This window comes from Callithrix jacchus, chromosome 4 (genome assembly GCF_049354715.1).
Source record: "Callithrix jacchus isolate 240 chromosome 4, calJac240_pri, whole genome shotgun sequence".
NCBI classification, from domain to species: domain Eukaryota; kingdom Metazoa; phylum Chordata; class Mammalia; order Primates; family Cebidae; genus Callithrix; species Callithrix jacchus.
The window spans coordinates 19,721,071-19,747,177 of NC_133505.1; the positions used below are offsets into that span (position 1 = coordinate 19,721,071).

At 44.8% G+C, this 26,107-nt stretch overlaps 2 protein-coding genes and 1 pseudogene across 36 annotated transcripts in view; 1 reads left to right on the plus strand and 2 right to left on the minus strand.

Moving 5' to 3' along the window:
- Nucleotides 1–26,107, minus strand: part of LOC144582037 (C-terminal-binding protein 1-like) — a 73,383-nt gene that overhangs the window by 955 nt on the left and 46,321 nt on the right. For 12 of the 20 annotated variants that reach the window (XM_078368406.1, XM_078368405.1, XM_078368402.1 and 9 more), the window contains 2 exons: nucleotides 25,652–25,768; nucleotides 11,644–11,761 (listed from right to left, as the gene is read on the minus strand). In XM_078368406.1, coding sequence (XP_078224532.1) covers nucleotides 11,644–11,761; nucleotides 25,652–25,768 — 235 coding nt within the window. Of the gene's footprint in view, nucleotides 1–11,643; nucleotides 11,762–21,049; nucleotides 23,559–25,651; nucleotides 25,769–26,107 lie in introns of those variants that run through there. The other 8 variants (XM_078368411.1, XM_078368395.1, XM_078368394.1 and 5 more) reach the window with 3 other exon arrangements.
- On the minus strand, nucleotides 9–11,206 carry LOC100388306 (TRIO and F-actin-binding protein pseudogene; annotated as a pseudogene).
- The window catches only part of MAK (male germ cell associated kinase), a 63,851-nt gene continuing 62,981 nt past the window's right edge, over nucleotides 25,238–26,107 (plus strand). For 9 of the 16 annotated variants that reach the window (XM_035294941.3, XM_035294944.3, XM_078368378.1 and 6 more), the window contains exon 1: nucleotides 25,238–25,439. The gene's annotated coding sequence lies outside the window, so the exon portion shown is untranslated. The remainder of the gene's footprint in view (nucleotides 25,440–26,107) is intronic. The other 7 variants (XM_035294942.3, XM_035294946.3, XM_078368386.1 and 4 more) reach the window with 1 other exon arrangement.

Consider the following 26,107-nt stretch of genomic DNA (forward strand, 5'->3'; position numbering starts at 1 on the left):
CTGCGGAAAATAAGAGAATTCTTTTCCAATGCTTCTTAAGGGCAAAGTTTTAAAAACCCCGCTGGGAAACGTCTTCTGATTGAAGATAGCCTATTTATTAGACTGCAGTGCTGATCCAGGTTTCCATAAATCACCTGAATTCTTTCTCTTAACCACTTTAAGCACTATGCTTTTAAAGATCCTTTCCGGCTATTGCAAAGATGTAACAATAAAACCCCTTAATTCAAACGTGCCCAGAAATGTGACACCAGAATGGATGTCATCTATTTCAGTCTTCTGTTACCAGGACTGAGTGCCCTGTGGGCTTCTAAACACATGCCCATCCATTTCTTCCTTGGGTTCTACTGTCCTCTGCAAGAATGCTGCTATCCTCACGGAATGCTAAAAAGAGCTTTCAGAATAAAGGTACAACTGTATGTTCGGTTTTGTGATTTGAAAAAAAAAATTGGCCCGTTGTGGTGGCTCACGCCTGTAATCCCAACACTTTAGGAGGCTGAGGTGCATGGATCACAAGGTCAGGAGTTCGAGACCAGTCTGGCCAATAGGGTGAAACCCTGTCTCTATTAAAAATACAAAAATTAGCCAGGCGTGGTGGTGGGTGCCTGTAATCCCAGCTACTCCAGAGGCTGAGGCAGGAGAATCGCACGAACCCGGGAAGTAGAGCTTGCAGTGAGCCAAGATCTCCCCATTGCACTACAGCCTGGACAACAAAGTAAGATTATTTGAAAAAAAAAATTATGACATAATCAACAGAATATACGCATTCACCAACTAGACGCTAAATGCTATGAGAATTACAGAAAAGCATAAAATGAGGTCTCTGCTTTCATGAAATTTGTAGTAAGAGAAAACCAATAGGCCTGGCACCATGAGGCATAGCTGTAGTCCTAGCTCCTCAGGAGGCTGAGGCAGGAGGCTGGCTTGAGGCTGCCGTGTATGTGCTATGATCGTGTCTGTGAATGGTTACTGCACTCCAGCCTGGGAGACAGCAATACCCAGCCTCTAAAAAAAATTTCAAAAGAAATTTGTAGTAAACAAGAAAAATACGACATGCCAATTAACAGGTTAAATAGCAGGGCAAGGCAGTACATTATTGCATGCATTGTAATATTTTATACACAGAAAAACATAATGATATTCAAGAATTTTTACTTGCTAATTTTATGGTTGTTGGAAACTTTAAAATTGTGAAGGCTGAACTTGTCTCTGCAGGTGGAAGAGCTGGGCAGAGGGGCCTTCTCCAAGGAAAGAATGAAGTGGGGAAGGCAAAATGGCCCAGCTGCAGAGGCAGAGGGGAAGATGGGCAACACTCTTCATGAATATTTTCTTCATCTTGAAGCTTTTCTTATTAAAATATTTTCCTTATTAGCATTTTCTTATCCAGATGTTCTTCAAAAACTTTTCATGTACACATTCCTCAAATCTCAAATTACTTTGTAAGTAATATATTCATAAATTCTTTATGAAATTTGTTCATAAAATATTCTTTATGAAACATCCTTAATATTCAACAAAAATCTATGAATATATTCATAAAAATAATGTAACTGAATGAAAAGAACACTGTTCCTATTTATAAAGAAGTTCTTTTTCAAGCGACAGATGTTGAATATGTTCATGCACATAACAAACTTATCGATGATCCCATATGCAAACAAATCTTCTGAAAACCTACAATGTTCTAATTCTAAACCCTGACAATAAAGTGGTGGACAACGTAAGCATGGTTCTTGCCCTCATGGGGCTTACATTCTTTGTGAGGAATAATCTTTTTTTTTTTTTTGAGACAGAGTCTCTGTCCCCCAAGCTGGAGTGCAGTGGCACAATCTTGGCTCACTGCAACCTCCGCCTCCCAGGTTCAAGTGATTCTTCTCATGCCTCAGCCTTCTGAGTAGCTGGGATTATAGACACCCACCACCACATTCGGCTAGTTTTTGCATTTTTAGTAGAGACAGAGTTTCGCCATGTTGTCCAGGCTGGCTTGAACTTCTGACCTCAGGTGATCTGCCTGCCTCCGCCTCTCAATGTGTTGGATTATAGGTGTGAGCCATGGCATCTGGCCCAGAATGTTTTCAATAAAGGGAAAAGTGTTGTGTGTATTCCTATAACTAAGAAGTATTAATGAAGAATGTTGTCACGTGCCCTTTGTCTCTGCCACTCAGTGTTCCCCATCTTTCCCCCAGAAAAGTCTTTTTTCTGCCCAATTAACTGTATCACAGTAGCAGAAAGTCAAGGTGGAGATTAATCAAATATTCCTTGAGAGACTATTATGAACATAAAATAAAAACTGGCTTATCCAAGTTTTGCAGAAATCCTCAAAACTTAAAGGAAAACAAACCCATATTCGTCATCCCGTTCCAGTTAACAGCAATTGCTGGAAACTTTATAAATTGTTGTTGTTGTTTTTTAATTTAGAGATCTGGCTTGGGAAATGGCTTCCAACGAACATCCTTCATAAGGAATTTGCTCTCCACCATTCTGTTCTCATGCACTGACATCCAGTGGGTACCACATGTCAGCTGAGATACTTGAGACTTTATGTTGCAAAAAAGAGAAGGTGGGTAAAGAGTGAGAGAACACTAAATACTGCCAGGGTCAAATGTGGATGTAGAGATGTAGAGGAGGGCCCTCCACCAGCCTGTGTTTCGCTGCCGTAGGAGGGATCTCAGGGCCACCTGTGCTCCAATGTCTTACACAGTTGTAGTAAATGGCTCTCCTCTACTATCACTTCCAGGTGAACCAGGGGGCGACTGGAGCACCGTGTAGTGCAAGAAAGTAAGGGCTTCAAGCAGCAACAATAAAAACAGTAGTGAAGGCAGGTGATCCAAGATGGCTGAATAGGAACAGCTCTGGAGTGCAGTTCCCAGCGAGAACACAGAGGGTGAGTGATCACCGCATTTCCAAACGAATTCTTACTGCCCACAGACGAGGAAAGTCTCAGGTGGAAAAGCACCACAAGTCTCCAGCATGGCTGTTTGAGCTGGCACCGTGGGTCTCCACACAAAAACTCACACAAATCTGGGTGCCCTTTGAACTGGAGCCTGGTATGCCTGGGAGACAGATTTGCCCATTCAACTGAAAAAAAGGGGGCTGAAACAGGGAGCCAGGATCTGGCTCAGTGGGTCCCACCCCCACAAAGAACAGCAAACTAATCTATGTAGCCACTCTACCCTCAAGGAGGAGTCTTTTGCTTTTTTTTCTGAAATGTTTTCTTAAGTTAAGAGCTTCAGGAAACAGGAGAGAAACATCTTTTGCATGGCACAGACTCAGAGGAGGCTGTGGAACCATGAGGCCGGCTGCTGGCTCCCTCTCTCTGGAGCCCCATGGTACAGGCCATGTGGGGTAGGAAGTGTTAGTAGGAGGTAGGGTAGGAAGAGGGTGGCAGGCACCCACCTCTCCCCTGAAAAGACAGCCTGCCATGGCCACTGCCTGGGCCTCTGCTAGACCCCTGGAGCAATGCCACCAGCCCAGAAACCCAAGCAGAGGGTGGCTGGGGACCAGGGTTGGAGGCACACAACCACCAGGAATTGCTTTTTTCTTTTTTTAAAGTATAAAGTGTTTTAGAAAAATAAAATCTATATAAAAATCTCTTCACATATAAAATCCTGAAGAATGTGCAAGGTAAGACCCAGTGCAAGGGGCATGCTCAGATATGCAGAGTGTGTGTGGGGGTGCATGCAGACATGTGCGTGTGTGTGTGTGTGCAAGTGCACATGTGGCCCACAGAGGGTGATGAGAAAGCTTGGCTTTGGACTTCCATCTGGCAAGGAAGGAGGGTGGCTGGTTCTCCAGGCTGGAGGGTCTGCAGCTGGGCAGGACCTCTACTCAGCCAAGCTGCGGTGCATGGAGTCCTTCTCTTGCAGGGTGGCCATGGCAAGGCTCCTGTTCTGACCGCATCTTGATAGGGCTCAGCTCCATATAGATGTCCTGGTACTTTCCCGAGGTGAAGCACTTATCCTTCTGCATCACCTGGAGCTCACCCTGGAGGCACTGCACCTCCTTCTTCAGGTACTGGAGTTCCTTCTCTTTTACACAAAGCAGCACCTCCAGCTGGCAGGAACTCCACTTGTTGCTGTGCCTGCAGCCATTGCCCATGCCCTGTGAGGTGATGAAGCTGCCCAGCCGATCTATCTCCTCTGACAGGTGGGCATGCAGCTCCTGGTTGTGGTGCAGCAGCTCCTGGCCCTCCTGCTGGCAGCGGTGCAAGGTGTGCCAGCACTCCTTGGCATGCTGCCATCAGCGCCCCAATCTCCAGGCACTTCTGTGAGTACTGCTCCAATAGCACCTGCAGCTCCTGCTCCAGTACCTCCATATCTGACTGGTGTGGCTTCCGGGGGCCATCCGGGCCCTGCTGGAGCCTCCATGTTTTGCTCAGCTCTTGGCTCAGCTCTTCCTGGTGGGCCTTCTTCATCGCTTCGATGGCTGAGGCCGTGGCTGCTGTCTCCTCAACCAGAAGCCACTTCTCCTCCTGTAGCTGCTGCAGCTCCCACTTGTGGTGCCGCTGCAGCTCCTCCATCACCTGCTGGTGCGAGGACTACATCTCTGCCAGGCTGCGCTCACATGCCTCCTGTAAGATGCAGCCTGGGGGAATGTGGCCACCCTCCGGGGATCTTGGTGCACTCTGAGGAGCTTCCCCTTGGACATGCCATGTCTCCAGCTGAGCCTGAAGAGCCCAAACCTCCTTCTCCAGTGCCTCGTGGCTGTCACTTTGGGGTCCCTGGCTCTCTCCGTGGCTTTGGTTGAGCAGGGCAGTGAGTGGCACCCGCTTATTCTCCCACAAAGGCAGCTTCTCCAGTTCCTGCCACTTCTTCTCAATCTCCTCACTGAGTGGGCTCTGCTGGTTCTCAGTCAGGGCGGCACCCAGGCCCCAGCATGGCCTCTCAGCAGCAGGCACCTCTGGGGCCCTGCTGTCTGCGGCCTCGAACCACTTGCGCCCCTCCTTGGAGTGCTGGGCCAGGTCCTGCTCCAGCTCCTCCTGCTTGGCCAGGCAGTCAGGAGCACGGGCTAGGGTGTAGGCCCACTGTGGGTAGGGCTGGGTCTGTGGGGAGAGCTCCACGTAGTCCAGGGCCTGCCGCTGCCCATCTGCCTTCCGGGGGCCACCCTGCTGATGACCTCAGGGCCCACTCACTGCTCCCCTGCCTTCAGGGGGCCCTTCTGGGTGCCACAGCTGTGCAGCACATTCTCCTTGTTACAGTCCAAGAGCTTGGTGACATCTGGGGCTGAAGTTGCATGCACGGTCTTTCTCAAAACCTCAATCCAGTTCTGCCGGATGCCTGATGTCATGGCCGACAAGGTATAGACAACATCCTTGGTGTGTATCTGGAAGCCATAGTTGTGCTGCACTGCGTATCAGGGACATCTGTGCAGGAACGCAGGCCGATCTCACCATTCAGCTCATCTGCCTCCTCAGCAGTGGAGTCTCTGTAATATTCGAGGCTTGAATCTGTTAGCACAAATCAATGCTTCTTCCACTGCCAAGCAGAGGTGGTGGTGAGCGAGGGGGAGGGAGGCTCTCCAAGCTCATCCAAGATCGACATCCACCCCTTCTTGAAGTTGAGCAGATGGGTCATCATGGCAGCGCCCCAGGGCAGTGGGAGGAGGAGGCAAGAAGGTAGATGAGGCTCTCAGGCCACACTCCGAGGTGCAGGGATGCCACTGCCACCACCCCTCAGCCACCTGCCACCATGCCTCTGGCTCTTCCCTTCCCCAGCACATAACTCCTCATTTCTTAAGTATGGCCTGTGCATAGTGACTTTCTTCTAAAGAGCACAGTGTGGAAAGTGGGGAATGGAGGGAGTAACTTCTCAGTGGGGAAACTAGACAAACAGTACCAGACGACCACGTGACCAATGTCAACATCAACAGTGATAAGTCATGCTACTAGCATGTGCCCTTGATATGATGGAATGAAAATGCTTCACCTCTGTGATCTTCCATGCAAAACACACAGAATCCCAGTCTAATCATGAGAAAAACATCAGACGAATTCTAATTGAGGGGCATTGTACAAAATACCTGAGCAATACACCTCAAAATTGGCAGAGTTGTCAAAACAAGCAAAGTCTGAGAAACTCACAGTCTAGGGGAACCTAAAGAGACACGATGACTAAATGTTATATATCCTGGATGGGATTCTAGAAAATAAAAGGCAACTAGGTAAAAACTAAGGACATCTGAATAAAGTATGGACTTAGGTTGATATCGAGGCATCCATATTGGGATATTAGTTGTAACAAATGTGCCATGCTAACGTAAGATGTTAATGATATGGTTTGAATCTGTGTGCCTACCAAATCTCATGTTGAAATATCATCCCCAGTGTTGGAGATGGGGCCTGCTAAGAGGTGATTGGTCATGGAGACAGATCCCTCATGCCTTAGTGCTGTCATGATGCACCTCATGATAAGTTGCGTGTCCTCAAAAACAATAATTTACTGTTGGAATTGGAATTAGGAATTGGACAGTGAGTGAGTTCTCATGAGATCTGTTTGCTTAAAAGTGTGTGGCACCCCCTCCAAACTCTATCTCTTGCTCCCACTCTGGCCATGTGAGATGCCTGTTTCTACTTCACCGTCCATCATGATTGCAACCTTCCTGAGGCCTCCCCAAAAGCGGAGCAGATGCCAGCACCAAGCTTCTTTGTAAAGCCTGCAGAACTGTGAGCCAATTAAACCTGTTTTATCTTTTTTCTTTCTTTTTTTTTTGAGACAGAGTCTCACTCTATCATTCAGGCTGGAGTGCAGTGGCGTGATCTTGGCTCACTGCAGCCTCTGCCTCCTGGGTTCAAGCAATTCTCTGCCTCAACCTCCCGAGTTGTTGGGATTATAGGTGCCTGCCATCACAGCCAGCTAATATTTTTGTACTTTTAGTAGAGATGAGGTTTTACCATCTTGGCCTGGCTTATCTTGAGCTCCTGACCTCATGATCCACCACCTCAACCTCCCAAAGTGCTGGGATTACAAGCATCAGCCTCCACGCCCAGCCAAACCTGTTTTCTTCATAAATTACCCAGCCTCAGGTGTAAATAATGCAAGAATGGCCTAATACAGTTAATAATCAAGGAAACTGGGTGCTAGGCATTTGTGAACTCTGTACTGTCATCCTAATTTTTCCATAAATCTAAAAACTGTTCTAAAAAATAACATTTAGATTGGGTGCAGTGGCTCACACTTGTAATCCCAGCCCTTTGGGAGGCCAAGGCAGATGAATCACCTGAGGTCAGGAGTTTGCGTTCAGCCTGCCCAACATGGTGAAACCCTATCTCTACTAAAAATACAAAAAATCAGCCGGGCTTGGTGGCAGGTTCCTGTAATCCCAGCTACTTGGGAGGCTGAGGCAGAAGGATCACTTGAACCCAGGATGAGGAGGTGGTAGTGAGCTGAGACTGTGCAACTGCATTCCAGCCTGGGCAACAAGAGTCAAACTCTGGCTCAAAAATAAATAGATAAAAAATTAAATAAAAATAACATTAAAACAATACTATTTAGTGATTAAAAAAAAAAAAGGCAATCCTGTCATTTGCAACAACATAGATGGAAGAAGAGGACATTATGTGAGGCGAAATAAGCCAGACACAGAAAGACATATTTCTTGTGCTCTCACTCATTTGTGGGAACTAAAAATGAAAACAATCGGACTCATGGAGACAGAGGATACAATGGCAGTTAACAGAGGTTGGAAAGCAAAGCGAATGGCAGGGATAAAGTGGGGATGGATCATGGGTGAAAAAATACAGTTAAATAGAATGAATAGATGTAGTATTTGGTAGCACAAGAGGGCGACTACCATCAACAATAATTTACCGTTGGAATTGGAATTAGGAATTGGAATATTCCTAACACAAAGAAATGATAAATGCTGGAGGTGACAGATACCTCAATTTCCCTGATTGAATAATTACACATTGTATACCTGTATCAAAAAATTACATGTAAACATATGCACCTATTATGTACCTATAATAATAAAAATTTTTTAATTAAGTTTATTTAAAGTGAAAAACAGGCCAGGCATGATGGCTCATGTCTGTAATCCCAACACTTTGGGAGGCCAAGGTACGTGGATCACCTGAGGTCAGGAATTCAAGACCAGCCTGATCAACATGGAGAAACATAGTCTCTACTAAAAATACAAAATTAGTGGGGTGTGGTGACGTATGCGTATAATCCCGGCTACTCCAGGGGCTGAGGTAGAAGAATCGCTTGAACATGGGAGGCAGAGGTTGTGGTGAGCTGAGATCGCGCCATTGCACTCTGGCCTGAACAACAAGAGCAAAACTCCATCTCAAAAATAAATAAATAAATAAAGTAAAAAACACATTCCACTTTCCTAGATCTTATCTTTGTCAGCAGAATTCCAAGAACAAAGAAATTATAAAACAGAGGCTTTCACTAGAAAGGCAAAAATGTCCTCCTCTCCACATCTAAAGCCTGCTAGGTCCTGCTTCAACATATGTTTACAGGCATTTTCTTGTCTAGGATATTGACAAAACTGGTTCATTGATCCAAATCTAGCCACAAGAAATCTAATGGGATAAAGATCCTACATTGATATTTTGGAGTCCAGCAAATACAATTGGAGCTGATGAGTAATCCACAGCCCTTGTCGAAAACATTCTGGGGTTTAGCTGACACTGAGATTTAACAGTGTAAAGAGGTCACTCTTGGGCAGCAGCTCACGGAGCAGACAGGAGCACAGCCAGACAAGATGTGGCCCTGGTCACAGGCACTCCCAGGGAGTCACACTGAGTGTTTCTGGGGTGGTGGTGTGGTTTTGAGTCAGGATCTCACTCTGTCACCTGGCCTGGAGTACAGTGGTGTGATCATAGCTCACTGCAGCCTCAAACCCTTGGCCTCAAATGATCCTTCCACTTCAGCCTCCCAAAGGGCTGGAATTACAGGCATGAGCCAGCATGCTAAGCCATCACTCTGGTCTTGATCATCCTTCCTGGTTTGCTGCTACTCTACCTTTATGCCCTAATAATGCCCATTTTGTGTGTGGGTGCTCACCTCAACAGCCTTCCCAGGCTGACAGCCTTTGCTGCCAAACTAAAGGACACTGATAATTACATACTCAAGAGAATAGCTAACATCATTGAGTGCTTATTTTATGCCAGGCACTATGCTAAATACTTTTCATATATGATCTGATTTTATCCTCTGTCAAAGGATGTTTTAATGCCTGAAATCAAAAGCTGAAATTATTGCTAAAGAAGAGAGTGATGCTTATGAGCTACAGGGTCTCTAAGCAAAGCTGAGAGCTGCATTTATACAAGCATTGAGTTCAGGGACTGGTGCATTTTCAGAAACTGAGTTAGGGGTGAGTTGACATTTAGCTCTGGGAGTGCAGTTATTTAAGTGAAGCAGTTGTTGGTTGGCTGACCTTCAAAAATATTGTCATTCCCTGAGACTATTGTTAGTGGGCTGTTTATAGGAAGTGTGGGCCATCACTGATTGTCTTCCTAGTTACTGTAGTGAGTTGTCATTGCTCCATTAGTATGGGTTTAAATCAGGCTGGGCAAGGTGGCTCACACCTGTAATCCCAGCACTTTGGGAGGCTGAGGCAGGCGAATCGTTTACAGTCAGGAGTTCAAGACAAGCTTGGCCAATGTGGTGAGACCCTGTCTCTACTAAAAATGCAAAAATTAGCTAGGCATGGTGGCATGTGCTTGTAATACCAGCTACTCTCAAGGCTGAGGCAGGAGAATTACTTGAACCTGGGAGCTGGAGGTCACAGTGAGCTGATATCGCACCACTGAACTCCAGCCTGGGCAACAGAGCGAGACTACTTCTCAAAAATAAATAAGTAAGTAAGTATGGGTTTAAACCTAGATCTGGTCATTGCTTGCTGCTGAAGCCAAAGAATGAGTGGTTTTTTTCCTTTGGAGTAGAGGACCTTTTACTCTCACGTCACAGAATACTATCGGGTGGTTACTATTATCTCCAACCAAAGGCTTAGAGAGACCAGGTTGAAAGAAGGTTAAGTAACTTGTTCAAGTCATACAATTGCAGGATGGGGGCTTAAATCCTTCTCTCTCTGTATCCAAGACTCTTGTCCTTAAGAGCTAAATTATACTGGGGTGAAGATAAGATGGTAACAGTATTGCTCTACCCTGCACTCATCATGCCTTGAGTACCTGAGAAGATATTAGTAACCTGGAAGATACTCAGAAAACAATGAGGAGGATGAGAAAATGAAAAAAATAGTGTTGTTCGATGTATTAATTAGAGTTCTCCAGAGAAAGAGACCTAGAGATGTACAGGTGACATATAGGTGAGACAGAAATAGGCATAGACGCAGATGTACATATAGAGCGACATTTAGTTTAAGGAATTGGCTTACACAGTCATTGAAACTGGCAAGTCAGAATTTGCAGGGCAGGCCAGCAAGCTGGAAATTCCAGCGAGTCATGGTTTCAGTGTTGGGTCCAAATTCTGGAGGGCAGTAGGCTAGAAACACGGGCCAGGTTTCTATGTTGCTGTCTGAGAAGTCCTCATTATCTGAGAAACCTCAGTCTTTACTCTTAATAAGGTCTTCAACTGAGTGGGTTGGACAAGCCCCATCCATGTTATGGAGAATAATTTCCTTTACTCAGAATCAGCAAAATTGAAATAGCATAATTTAAGATTAGACAAGATTATGCATATAAAAAGCTAAACGCATTCCATATGGAGAAGAAAGAGGACTAATAATATCCAAGACCAATATATTTAACACATTCTCTCTACTCCTCAGTATGATAAATTGACCATAGTAATCTGTAACTCTTATGCCACCCAGTTATTCAGTGGCTGACATTTTTCTACCTTCTGTACTACTGATGGAAAATACTCATGATTGTCAGCTGTGGCCATAAGTCCCTAAAGATTCAATTCTCTGATGAGGTCAGCTTGCCCGGAGTCTGTGAAATGTTATACCAGGCACCTGCTGAATTTGAAGAGAGTACTAAGCAGTGACAGAATAATAAAAATTATCACTGACCTGTATCAGTTGTGCAAATGCCAAGAAAATAATTTCAAGGTGATTTCTCAGGTATCTGTAAAAATGGTTGCTCACCGATAACACCTTTCACTCCAACTTGAATATCTAGAGTATTCCTTGGGCTATAAATATAAAAGTTTTTCTCAAAAATATAAATATGTCTATTTTAAATAATCCAGCAAAGACTGGACTAATAAAATTTGAATTCCCAGTTACATCTTACTGTTTAAATGTTATCCAAGAGGATTTCTAAATTTAGTAAGAAATCCATTCTTTAAAATGTAGACATGGAGTCAAGGATAAACTTTCCTCTTTTTTTTTGAGACAGAGTTTCGCTCTTGTTGCCCAGGCTAGTGGGGAGGTTGAGGGTAGGGGGTTGGGGGCAGGGGGGCCAGGGTTAAGGGGGTGGGAGGGACGTTGAGGGCAAGGGTTGGGGGAGGTTTAGGGTAAAGGGTTGGGGTGAGAGGGAGGTTAAGGGTGGAGGGTGGGGAGTGGGGGTAGGAAGGAGGTTGAGGGTGGGGGGCTGGGGAGTGGGAGGGAGTTTGAGGGTGGAGGTGGGAGGTAGGTTCAGGATGGGGGTGTGGGAGGGAGGCTGGGGAAGAGTGGGTTTGGGGGAGTTGGGAGGGTGGTGAAGCATGGGGTTGGGGGCGGGGGGAGTGTTACCTGGGTTTCCCAAGGGTGCAGTCTGGACAGACGCCTGGGTCCTGCACCTAGGAGGGTCCTATGCCTAGGAAGGCAGCTGTGGCTGTACTGGGAAGGCAGATCCTGGCTGCTCCTGGCCCTGCACCAAGAGCATAGGGAGGCTCAGTTCCACAGCTGCAGCTTGGGAGGCTGCAGCCCTGACCAGGAGGGTGGGGCTCCTTCCTGCTTCCTAGAGCAGGTGACCTGAGTCTACACTTATGGTTTGGGTGGCTTGCAGCACCTGGGGGAGCTCCTACCCCAACACAGAAGTTGCTATTAACTAAGATGGGGAAGGCTGAGGAGGAAGCAGCTTGGGGAAATGAAGGAAGAAGAAAAAAAGATTGGGAGCTCAGTTTGAACAGACAAGTTCAAACTGTAAGATTTCTAAGTGAAGTGTTGAGTAGGCAGTTGGATACATAAATTTAGAGTTTGGGACAGAGGCACAGACTTGGAGATGCAAAGTCGACACTCATTAACACATATTAAAACTTGACATTGGTAGATTATCAAATGCTGCTCAAATACAAAAGCTTCATCACCTAGCAATTGCTCATGAATATCACGCAGCTGGAAACATTGGCCCACTTACATTCTCTGATTAGAACTAAAGATCTTCTTTGAAAGGAACTTTCAGCAGACTGGGAACAGTGGTTCACGCCTGTAATCCCAGCACTTTGGGAGGCTGGGGCGGCCACCGGCCTGAGGTTGGGAGTTCGAGACTAGCCTGACCAACATGGAGAAACCCTGTCTCTATTAAAAATACCAAATTAGCCGGGCCTGGTGGCATATGCCTGTAATCCCAGCTACTCAGGAGGCTGAGGCAGAAGAATCGCTTGAACCTGGGAGGCAGAGGTTGTGGTGAGCCAAGATGGTGCCACTGCACTCCAGCCTGGACAAGAGTGAAACTCCGTCTCAAAAAAAAAAAAAAAATAGAGCGTGGTGGTTCATGCCTGTAATCCCAGCACTTTGGGAAGCCGATATGGGTGGATCACCTGAGGTCAGGAGTTCGAGACCAGCCTGGCTAACATGGTGACACCCCATCTCTATTTAGAAAAAAAGGAGAAAGAAAGATACTTTCAGCAGAACACTTCTTTTATTTTTTAGAAAAGAGGGCATATGCAAGTCTTTTAAGTTTTTCCTGTTGTGCTTTTTAACTATTTTATTGCACATTTTAAATACAAATAAGTTCTGAAATTCTTAATTAATTATAGGCTTAAGAAATACTATCAATTGGCAGTTCTAAGAAGGCCAGGTAATTATATCTTCTTTGAGAATGTTTACCTTCCCAGAAATTGAAAAGCTCAAATGTGAAATGCACAGTCTTAAAGAAGCAGGCAGCTGCCAGGTCAGCCTAGTCCTGATGATAGTCGTTACCAAAGGATATTCTGCCAGTCTGACAACAAACATGCTGGCAGTCTTAAAACACACACACAATTAAACACTCCGCCTTGGAAGGAGAATTGGGAGAAATCACTCGGAAGATTGAACTACTGAAAAACTGATTATCTGAGAATGAAACAATGAATGAAAAACACAAAGATAAAGGCATGGGGGGAATCCCAAGTTGAATATGAAGCCGCTGAAAATCTTGAAGTTACAGTAAAGATCACAATACCTATTTTGCTGTTACATATCCACACGTCAAGTCATAAATACACAAATAGATATATTTGGGGTCATAAAATGCAATCTTGTTTGGAAATATTTGGGGTATCAGTACTTACCAGTAAATTCTTGATTTTCTGGTTCTAGAAATGGTGGAGTGGCTTTATTGGACTAACTCTTCTTCAGGTAATATTACACAACTCTAGGCCGGGCGTGGTGGCTCACGCCTGTAATCCCAGCACTTTGGGAGGCCAAGAAGGGTGGATCACGAGGTCAACAGATCGAGACCATCCTGGTCAACATGGTGAAACCCCACCTCTAGTAAAAATACAAAAAATTAGCTGGGCAGGGTGGCGCGTGCCTGTAATCCCAGCTACTCGGGAGGTTGAGGCAGAATTGCCTGAACTCAGGAGGCGGAGGTTGCGGTGAGCGGAGATCGCGCCATTGCACTCCACCCTGAGTAACAAGAGCGAAACTCTGTCTCAAAAAAAAAAAAAAAAAATTATACAACTCCAGACAAATATAAAATTTAACTATTTGAAGGCCCTGGAAAAAAAATCACCAAAGTTAGGTAGAAAGAAGAGGAGAGGCCAGGTGTGGTCCCTCACACCTGTAATCCCAACACTTTGGGAGGCTGAGGGAGGCGGATCACCTGAGGTCAGGAGTTTGAGACCAGCTTGGCCAACATGGCAAAACCCCGTCTCTACTAAAAATACAAAAAAATAGCTGGGTATAGTAGCAGGCACCTGTAATCCCAGCTACTCGGGAGGCTGAGGAAGGAGAATTGCATGAACCTGGGAGGTCACTGAACTTCATGTCACTGTATCACAGTACTGTGCTCCAGCCTAGGCAACAGAGCAAGACTGCATCTCAAAAAAAGAAAAAAGAAAGAAAAGTGGAGGTCATTTGACACTTGAAATAAGAAAAACACCCACACTGAATAAGATTCGTGTTTATACAGCTGCTCCCTGAGGGCACTCCCCAGTGTACAAGACATGAAGTGGCTAGGACTGAGCAGAAAAGCACAGTGTTTTTGACTCATCAGAGGATGGAGTCAGGGGCTACCAAAGGGCCTGGAAATCGAGGGAAGGAACCTTGGAAAAGAGGGAGCCACAAAGAAGAAGCCCCCAAATCTGCATTTAAACTCACTTTAAATTCTTGGCTGACCCCTGAAAAGGGCTTAATGAGATGAGACTCCAAAGATGTCAAGTAAAGCAACAGCTGGAAAGTGTCAAAAACAGAGCAACAATCTCATTGGCTGCTCACTGCAAGGGAGATGGAATTTGGAGTTTGCATATCACCAAGGCCATACCCTAGGAGTAAACAGTGTGTTCTACATCTAAGAAATTCGCCCTAAAACTAGTGGCAAAGCTAAAAGAAATGTATCCATAGAAAGTGTAACACTAAGCATCCACAAATTTAAGGTGATTAGTCAAAAAGCAACTGATTACTTAAAACAGAAAGCAACATTCAGTTAAGAAAAATAAAATCTGGCCAGGCACGGTGGCTCACGCCTGTAATCCAAGCACTTTGGAGGCCAAGGTGGGCGAATCACCTGAGGTCGGGAGTTCAAGACCAGCCTGACCAACATGGTGAAACCCCATCTTAAAAAAAAAAAGCAAAGAAAAAGAAAATCCAAAAGCTCTTCAACACATTATCCATAATGTATAATATTCAAACAAAATAGTAGCCATTTAAGTAATTAAGACTAGTATAATGAGGTTATGAGGAGAAGCATCGATAGAAAAAAATGTGAGATGGCTCAGATGTTGGAAATAGCTGACAAGAACTTTAAAACAGCTATTATAAATATTCAAAGACTAAGGAAAATATTGTCATCATAAATAAACATACAGAGAATTTCAGCAGAATATGGAAACTATTTAAATGACCCAAGTTTAAAAGTCTAGAACTGAAAATTGAAGTATTTAAAATAAAAACACCATGGGACAGGCTTAACAGCAGACTGGAGATGGTAGAAGGAAGTATCCATGCACTTGCAAACCGCTTCTTAGAAATTATCCCATCTAAATAACAGAGAAAAAAGCTTTAAAAATTATAAAAAGAGACAATGACTTTTGAGAAGATATCAAGAAGCTTGACATGAGTTGGGCGACATGAATCAGCTTCCCTCTCTTTTGCCAGTTAGTCTCTGCAGTTGTGTTTTTCCTTTGAAAGGGTGGTCATTTATCCTCAGGATAAAATTCTTTCCTTTTCCTCATTCACCCAAGATTTAGGCCATGTGTGACCGTTCTCAAGTAAACCAAAAGTGAGCAGAAGTGGTTGTTAAGACACATAGTGGATTGAACAGAGTTGAATTTGTTTTTATTTTTATTTTATTTTTTATTTTTTGGTTTTTTTAGAGATGAGGTTTCTCCATGTCAGTCAGGCTGGTCTTGAACTCCTGACCTCAGGGGATCCACCCACCTTGGCCTTCCAAAGTACAGGGATTACAGGCATGAGCCACCACACCTGGCTGTGAGTCTAATTTTCAATATATATAACTGGTAATCTTAACAGAGCAAATTCTCCTCTATTAAAAAAACTATAAATCTTGATATTTAAATAAAAATAGATATCATAATAAAAACCCCCAAATCTCAGTATGGAACTGTTTAAAATCTACATGGACCAATCAAAGGCTGTGTAGCATTTTTAAAATGTGAAGCTTATATTTACTTTCTGTGCTGAAAAAAAAAAGCACAGATTTCTTGAGTTTTTTTTAACACAACCTTTCCCAGATGTCCCACTGTGACTGAAATGAACAAATATGCATTCTGATGTACTTTTAAAAATTGAAATAAAAATTACAATTTCACTGGTCACTTGTCTTTATTATGACCCTCTACTATTTTTAAAATGTTGTTTCAGAGTTCTTGAACTTTATTTTGGGCAGGAACTTGATAATATATCGTATTACCATAAAATCTTCCAAGTCAGTGAATAAAACACATAAACAAGGTTGCTGGACCTAGAAACATTTTGATAAAGATCAGTTCTGCAAAGTCAGTTTGACAGAAGCAAACATACTTGAGGTGATATAATTTATTACTTCCTCCTAAGCAGGACAACTTCAAGACATATCGGTGAAAGGAACGAAGTGAACTAGGCAGGCTGTTTAAGCACAACACGGTGAGGAAGCTTCTTGCTGACAGACAACCCAGGTCTCAGGTTCCCAGCCCTGCCCCCTGGCCCTCAAAGACCGTCATGGTCATCCATGAGGATGTTTGTGCTTGAAGTTCCCATGCAGTGTTTTGGGTTTGCTGTCTTTTGATCCGCTAGATATAGGCCCTCCCTAACTTCTGCCTACACCTCTGGGACCTCCATGGGGGAGGTGCAGAGGGTCCCAGTACTGCGATGCCACTTAGCTCCGATGCTGTTGCATCATTGAATGGCATCGACATTCTTGTTCTTGTAAAAAGCAACAAGCTGTGAACACAGGTAAAACCCAACACATTTACACATATTCTTGTTTTAGTTGAAAAGCTATTGACAGGGTGATAGGAAGCAGTTTCTTTTGTTTAGAGTGGGCTGTTTGGAAAAGCTCTGCGTATTTTTTTTTAGACTTTATACCCACTGAATAACAATTGCCCACTTACCCTCCCCCGAAATCCCTGACAACCACCATTCTACTCTCTGCTTCTATGAGTTCAACTATTTTTCTTCTTAGAGACAAGGTCTCACTCTGACACCTAGGCTGGAGTGCAGAGGCACAATGAAGGCTCACTGCAGCCTTAACCTCCTGGGCTCAGGTGATCCTCTGGCCTCAGCCTCCTGCGTAGCTGGGACCATAGGCATGCACAACCACACCAGGCTAATTTTTTTATTGTTTGTAGAAATGGGCGGTCGGTATCTCACTATATTGCCTAGGCTGGTCTTGAACTCCTGGGCCCACGTGATCCTCTTCCTTCGGCCTCTCAAAGTGCTGGGATAACATGTGAGCCACCCTCAGCCACCCCATTTTGTAGTTACCTCATCTAAGTGGAATCATGCAGCATTTGTCCTTCTGTGACTGGCTTATTTCAGTTAGCATAATGTTCTCCAGGTTCATCCCTATGTGGCACACAGCAGCATTTCCTTCTTTTTACCGCCCATTCCATTTATGCATATTCCACACTTTCCTTACTCATTTATCCATTGGTGCACATTTACCTTATTTCTGTATCTTGGCTATTGTGAATAATGATGCAGTGAGCATAGGAGTGCAGGTATCACTTCAACGTCCTGATTTCTTTCCTTTTTTTTTGAGACCGAGTCTTGCTCTGTCACTCAGGCTGGAGTGCAGTGGCACGATCTCGGCTCACTGCAACCTCCATCTCCTGAATTCAAGTGATTCTCCTGCCTCAGCCTCCCAGGTAGCTGGGATTACAGGTGTGAGCCACCATGCCCAATCTGTTTTAATTTTTATATTTTTAGGAACCTCCATACAGACAACTAAACATAATATAATATTCTGGATGAGATACTGGAACAGAAATTAGACATAAGGCAAATACTAAGGAAATCTCAATAATGTATATGGACTTTAGTTAATGGTAATGTGTCAATATTCATTCATTCATTGTGACAAATGCAGCACAGGAATGTAAGATGCTTGACAATGGGGAAACTGCCTGCAGGATATAGGGCAATTCTCTGTACTGTCTTTGCAATTTTTCTGTAAATCTAAAACTATTTTAAAATTAACAAGTTTATTTAAAACTTTTAAGTGGCATACACTAAAATGTTAGCCGTGGTGAGATACGCAATTTTTATTATGTCTTCTAATATTATGTTGTTGGGTATTACTTACCAAGTGAAATAATAAAATGGATCAGTAAAGAAAAAATTACCTGATGTGCTTTAATATTTTCTCTAGTAGGGTGAGGTCACTGATGCCTGTAATCCCAGCACTTTGAGAGGCCCAGGCAGGTGGATCACTTGAGGTTGGGAGTTTGAGACCACCCTGGCCAACATGGTGAAACCTTCTCACAACTAAAAATACAAAAAATTAGCCATGTGTGGTGGCAGGCCCCTGTAATCCCAATTGCCTGTCTTATTTACAATAGCCTGTCTTATTAAGAAAATCAGTATTTTGATAATTTATGGTTTCCCTGATTAGGAAATCCCAGCTTTTCGGGAGGCTAAGACAGAAGATTTGCTTGAACCCAGGAGGCAGAGGTTGCAGTGAGCAGAAATGGTGCCACTGCACTCCAGCCTGGGCGACAGAGACTCTACCTCAAAAAAAAAAAAAGCCAGGTGCGGTAGCTCACACCTGTAATCCTAGCAGTTTGGGAGGCTGACAGGAAATCACCTGAGGTCAGGAGTTTGAGACCAGCCTGGCCAACATGGTGAAACTCTGTCTCTAAATACAAAAATTAGCTGGGCGTGGTGGCCAGCACCTGTGATTGTAGCTACTTGGGAGGCTGAGGCAGGAGAATCACTTGAACCGAGGAGGCAGAGGTTGCAGTGAGCCAAGATCTTGCCATTGCACTCCAGCCTGGGCAAAAAGAGCAAACCTGCATCTCAAAAAAAAGTCAAATGAAATCCAAATTCATAATTTCCTAATCAAGGAAACTATAAATTGCCAAAACACGGATTTTCTTAATAAGACAGGCTATTGTAAATTGTTTTCAGAATTGCAGTATCATAAAACACTGCTACCTTGTGATGATCCATGGTATAGAAGGTAATTCTGCTCAGATTCTTTTCTTTTTTTTTTTTTTAACTTTTTCTAAAAGATTTGTCTTATACTGATATCTTCTAACTAATAATTCTGACAAATGTAACAAATGTATTTAGCCTGAACCAACATAAATTTAAAACAACAACAACAAAAAAAAAAAAACAACACTAATAACTGGCTTCTCTACAGAATTGACGGCAAAGGAAATGAGAATTCTCACCCAGGTAAAGCACTGCATGAGTCTGTGGAGTTTTATTCTTAGAATTATAACTGTATGAAATGTGTTTTGAATTTAGGAGTAACATTTGAACGTGAGCTTAGAGATGGGAGAATTGCTTGAACTCAGGCAGCAGAGGTTGTGGTGAGCTGAGATCACACCACTGCACTCCAGCCTGGGGACTCCATCTCAAAAAAAAAAACTTATTGAACCATGAATATTCTGGTCCTTCCATCACTGACTGTCAGGTCCACACACTTGGCATTGAGGCTGGAGGAGGAACTGAAGCATGAGATGGGAGGCTGGACTGGCTAAGGAATGACACTTCACCCTGCAATTCTGGTTTGGTGTCCAATCACAAGTCTGTAAATGGAGAGATGCGGGACAGATAACTTCAAATACTGGAAGGGTTAACATGTGGGAGGAAAAAGTAAGTCTTCTCTATGGCCCTATACAAGTTAGAAACACTTCCAATTGCAAGTGGAAATGAAAATCAAAGGACTAAGCCAAAAGAGGAATTTTCTGACCCTTGTCATTGAAGAGACTGGGAATAGATATCTGCGTGGCTTTCTCCAGGTGGTCCAATGCTCACTTCTGGAAACAACATCAGTCCTTCCCAGCTCTGCATTCTTCCTTGTTCCTTCTCAGAAAGGCTGTCCTTGTGCAGTGAAGCTGGCCCCCAGCCACTGGGCCTTCATGGTACTGCTAAGTATCCCTAGCAGAAGGGGAATTTGTCTTTCCCAGTAGCTTAGAATCATGTTACCATCTATGAAAGCCACCCTGAGACTCTGAGTGTCTCACATGCCCATTTCTGAAGCTGAGCCACACAGCCAAGTGGGTCAGAGGTATCAGCCCAAAGAAAACTGGGGGTAGGGCCAGGCACAGTGGCTCATGCCTATAATCCCAGCACTATGGAGGCTGAGAGGCAGGCAGGTCATTTGAGGTCAGGAGTTCAAGATCATAATGGCCAATATGGTAAGACTCTATCTCTACTCAAACTTCAAAAATTAGCTGGGTGGGGCAGGCTGGGCACAGTGGCTCACACCTGTAATCTCAGCACTTTGAGATCGGGAGTGCAAGACCAGCCTGATCAACATGGATAAACACTGTCTCTACTAAAAATACAAAATTAGCCAGGTGTGGTGGCTCATGCCTGTAATCCCAATTACTCAGGAGGCTGAGGCAGGAGAATCACTTGAACCTGGGAGGTGGAGGTTGCAGTGAGCCAAGACTGCCCCATTGCACTCCAGCCTGGGCAACAAGAGTGAAACTCTGTCTCAAAGAAAAAAATAAAATAGCCAACGGTGGTGTGCACCTGTACTACCAGCTACTTGGGAGGCTTAGGCAGGAGAATCATTTGAACCAGGGAGATGGTGGCTGCAGTGGGCCAAGATTGCCCCCCTGCACTCCAGCCTGAGTGACTGAGTGAGATTCCATTTCAAAAACAAAAAAAACAAACAAAAAAAAACTGGGAAATACCTGACAGGGCAGGTAGGTAGATGCTGGGCCGGCAAAAACAAGTCCACTACAGATCACAATGGGGAAAATTCAGGAACTGCAAAGTGACATATTATCATTCAATAAAAGGAGGGCAATTTAAACAATCAGACCCATCCCAAGCTGGGACTGGAGGTGTAGTGAGTTCTGTCACAGGAGGTTCCAAGCAAAGACTTGCACTTCTAAAGTTCCTAAGAATTCAAACCTTAAATGAAATCGATCTGAGAACTGATTTGTGATTGGACACCACAATGCTTCCCTCTGTCTCCACTGCTCTTCACTTCTCCAATTCATCATCACAGCTTAACTGTGCAACTGCACATGCCCCCAATTTGTCTTACTGCCTGCCTCCCACTTGCCTGTCTACAATTCATTCTCCAGAGAGCAGGCAGAGGAAACAGTCATTTATTCATTCAATAAGTATTTATTGAGCACTTGGAATACGCCAGGCACTGTTTCAGGGATAGCAATATCAGTGACCAAGAAAGACATAAATCTTGGCCTTCCTCCCAGGAGGAAGGTCGAGATACAAAAAGATAAGATAAGCAAAGAAATCATCACGTGTATCCATGCACAAATGCTCTGAATGTAAAATAATACACCAATCTATCAGGTTACAGATATAAAACTAAAATATTGGATGATATTAGCACATAAATTGAATGGGTAGTCTGAATTAAAGAATTGTAAAGTCCTTGTAGTGTTTGGTGGCCTGGTAAGATAGGAACTTTAATCTTTGATAAGTATGCATGATACATTTCAAGACTACCTTGGACTTTCCTTGCCTCAGGAAGCTGAGGCAGGAGAATTGCTTGAACCCAAGAGGCAAAGGTTGCAGTGAGCCGAGATGGTGCCACTGCATTTCACCCTGGTGGACAGAGTGAGAGTCTGCCTCAAGTAAAAAAAAAAAAAAAGGCCAGGTACGGTAGCTCACACCTGTAATTCTAGCACTTTGGGAGGCCAAGGCAGGAGGATCACCTGAGGTCAGGAGTTCGAGACCAGCCTGACCAATATGGTGAAACCCTGTCTCTACTAAAAATACAAAAATTAGGGAGGCTGAGGCAAGTAGATCACGAGGTCAAGAGATCAAGACCATCCTGGTCAACATGGTGAAACCCCGTCTCTACTAAAAATACAAAAAAATTAGCTGGGCACGGTGGCACCTGCCTGGAATCCCAGCTACTCAGGAGGCTGAGGCAGGAGAATTGCCTGAACCCAGGAGGCGGAGGTTGCGGTGAGCCAAGGTAGTGCCATTGCACTCCAGCCTGGGTAACAAGAGCGAAACTCCGTCTCAAAAAAAAATACAAAAATTAGCTAGGTGTGGTGGTGTGAGCCAGTAGTCCCAGCTACTGGGGAGGCTGAGGCAGGAGAATTGCTTAAACCCGAGAGGCGGAGGTTGCAGTGAGCCGAGATCATGCCACTATACTCCAGACTGGGCAACAGAGTGACACTCCATCTCAAAAAAAAATAAAAAGAAAAAGAACGACTGCAGCAATGCATTGTCAACCACAAATCTACTTCTTAGAATTTATTTAGACCCCTGTTAGACTTTTTTATTTTATCCATCGTATCTCTTAATTTCTCATTAGTATTTCTCATCTTCTTATCTTTTATATGCTATATTCTGAGTGCTTTCTGAAGATTTTGTGCCAATTCCCTAATTCTTTCTCTTGTTCTAATATAACATACAACTCATTTTTAAAGTTTCAATAGTTACGTTTCTAACAGTTTAATTCTTTTTATAATATTCCTGATTGATTTCTGTTCATTTTTGCTATTCCTTCTTTTATATCTATATCTATATATTTCATACGTAGCTATTTTGTATTCAAGCTGATTTTCCCAATTTCGGAAATCCTGGAAAGTCTGAATAATTGTTGCTTTTTCTACTGTTTCTCATTTGAGGCTGTTTATTCCTCTGTGGTCATGAGCTCATATGTTTTGAAAAACCTAGAGGCCTAAGTTGAGGATGCCTTCGTCAGAGATGATTACGTTTGTTTCCTCTGGGATCCTGATGGTGCTCCTGACCTGGGACCACTTTGGCCACTTCCGAGCTCCCCTGGCTGATTTTCTAGTCCCTGGTCTAGCTCAGCCCCATTGCCACTGGTCCATGGCTTCGTCTGCTGGTTGAAATGCTGAAATGGGATTTGCCTTTGGATCACCTTTGCCTTTCAGGTATGTTCACTGCTCTGCGCAGGTATTAGGTACCTTTCAGAAGGGGTTAGGAGTGCTTGGAGAATTTTTATTCTTCCTATTGTGAAATGTGACCAAAAAGATATGTTTTCTGCATGCTCTACTTGTTTTGAAACAGAAAACCTCTTCATTCGGAATAAATGCCATTTGTCCTCTGTTTTCTCCCTCTTTCCTTCCTTCCTTTCTCTTTCTTTTGGGAAATCTACCTTTCCTCATTCTGAAATAGCATTTTTCTGAGATCTCCCCTACTCTTTCCCAGACTTCTCTTTTTTTAGTCTGTCTCTCCCTCACCCCTACTCTTCCTTTCTCCACTCTTTAGAGGATGGAGTTTTCCAGAATCCCATCCTTTTTTCTTCTTACAGTTTATTTCATCTATAGCTATGATTTCATCCACAGTATCCTAACAAATCTGTATTTCTAGCTCCAAAAGAACTCTAAGTTGGCCGGGAGCAGTGGCTCATGCCTGTAATCCCAGCACTTTGAGAGGCTGAGGCAGGCAGATCACTTGAGGTTGGGAGTTCAAGACCAGCCTGACCAACATGGAGAAAACTCGTCTCTACTAAAAATACAAAGTTAGTCAGGCGTGGTGGTGCATGCCTGTAATCCCAGCTACTTGGGAGGCTGAGGCAGGAGAATCACTTGAACCCGGGAGGTGGAGGTTGTGGTGAACCAAGATTGCACCATTGCACTCCAGCCTGGGCAAGAAGAGTGAAATTCCATCTGAAAGAACAAACAAGCAACAACGACAACAACAACAACAAACCCTAAGTTACAAATCTATATTTCAAACTTCCTTCTTGGAATCTCCATTAGGATTTTCTTTCTTTCTTTCTTTCCTTCTTTCTTTTTTTTTTTTTTTTTTTTGAGATGGAGTTTGCTCTTGTTACCCGGGCTGGAGTGCAATAGCGCGATCTCGGCTCACCGCAACCTCCGCCTCCTGGGTTCAGGCAATTCTCCTGCCTCAGCCTCCTGAGTAGCTGGGACTACAGGCACGCGCCACCATGCCCAGCTAATTTTTTTGTATTTTTAGTAGAGACGGGGTTTCACCATGTTGACCAGGATGGTCTTGATCTCTTGACGTCGTGATCCACCCGCCTCGGCCTCCCAAAGTGCTGGGATTAAAGGCATGAGCCACCACGGCCGGCCTGTTTTTTTTTAAATTTTTATTTCAATAGCTCCTGGGGTACAAGAGTTTTTTTATTACATAGACGAAATACATATATGGTGGTGAATTCTGAGATTTTAGCACACCCATCATCCAAGTAATGCACATTGTACCTAACGCATAGCTTTTTATCCCTAGCCCCTCTCCCATCCTCCCCTGTCTGAGTCTCCCAAGTCCATTATTTCACTCTGTATGCCTTTGCACAGTCATAGCTTAGCTTCTGCTTATAGGTGAGAACATACAGTTTTTGGTTTTCCACTCCTGTATTACTTCGCATAGAATAATGGCCTCCCGCTCTTCCAAGTTGTTGCAAAAGATAGTATTTCATTCTTTTTTTGTGTGGCTGAGTAGTATCCCATGCTGTGTGTATACCACATTTTCTTTATCTACTCCTTAGTCACTGGGCACTTAGGTTGGTTCCACATCTTTGCAATTGGGAAGTGTGCTGCCATAAACATATGCGTGAAAGCCTACTTCACTTTAAGCGGTGAGGGCCACAGGCATGTCTGTCTTGTCTATCTTGGCACTATTCTCGGTCCCAAGCCCACAGCCTGACACCTAATAATTACTAACTGGACGCATCACTGCTTTGTCGCTCGTTTCTGTTTCATAGACCCTTTTTGCCAACCAATCTGAACTTTTTGCAGTAACACAAGTGTGCCCTCCTCTCTAAATTCTAGATGAGTTGCAATTTACCCATTTATTCATCTTTTTTGAAATTATTACTATCGAAACCTGTGGCTGATACTAGGCTCTGAATGAATAAATGGAAGCAAACTTAGAAGTGCAGCCCAAGAGACAATAAACACTCGAGGAATTGACCAATATAAGGAACTGCATACAAGAACAGTTTTTCCCCAGGCGTAAGTGCAAGTATGAGGCAAACAGACGTCCTCTTGCCCTGTCTGGTCTGGGAACCATATTTAATTAATCAAGACTTTGTAGAGTGAATTGGAACAATATCAAAACAAAACAAAGGGCAAACAAGCCAACTTCTGAGAAAGAACTGATTGAAAAGGTCATCAACTCCCCTAAACCCCAAGTCTAAACTAGAGACTCGCAGCTTAGCGGAGCCCCGCTCCCTGAAGCCCCGCCCCTGGGAAAGCGGGGCCTGCGGGATTGGCGGGGCTTTCCCGCGAGGCCACGCCCTCCCTGGGCGGCCCGTAAGCCCGCCTACTGCCCCGTAAGCCCGCCTACTGCCCCTTAAGCCCGCCTGCTGCCCCCTCCGTTTCCTAGGAGATGAAACACACAGGACGCCGGAGGGGAGTGAACTAGGTAAGGGGCCGGCGCGGGCAGGTAATCCCGAGCGGGCTGCGGGGCCGTCACCCTCCCTCCGACCCAGCCGGAGCCCGACCTGTCAGGCTGGCCGGGCATGTCCCCTCGGCGCCCTGTGCTACCAGGGCCAATCTCCGCCGAGAGACGGGTCCCGGACGTGGGTAAGTGAAGAACTGGAAGGAGTAGGGTCCCCCGGAGGGGCGGAGCAGGCGCGAAGGGTCTGCCCGAGGGAAGACTGTCGGTGTCTCCCAGGCCTCCTGACCACTCTCCCGCCTCCTGGGCCGCTGGGGCCGGCCAGTCGTGGGAGGATGACGGCGGGGCGTCCCTCAGCCTGAGAGACCCCGCCCCAAACCTCTCCCCCGGGGTCTCCTACCTCCGCCCTCCTCCGCTTCCCTGCTGCGTGGGCTGGCGGTGGAAACTGCTTAAAGGACAGAGGCAGGATTGGGTCTCCGGGAGGCAGCGGCACTGTGTTGCGGAACTGTTGCAAAATCTAAAACGAGGGAGAAAAACAGGAACTAGGTCCGATTCCAGCCCTCGCTGGTGCATCCCAAAGGATGATCAGGTGAAAGTGGAATCCCGCCCAACTGTGTCCCATCCACCGCTCCGGACTCCCCCACTCCTTCCAGCACGCGGCCCCCGGAGCCTTTTAAGGGCCCTGGTTTGCAAAGTCGGACTAGAAAGCGTGTGACGAAAACGGACCCTTTTCTGCAAATAATGCGTTTTAATTTAGGGACACGTCAAGAGTGCGATGTCGAGAGCAGTGAAACTGGTTTTTAGGTCGGGCATGGGGGCTCACGCCTGTAATCCCAGCACTTTGGGAGGCTGAGGC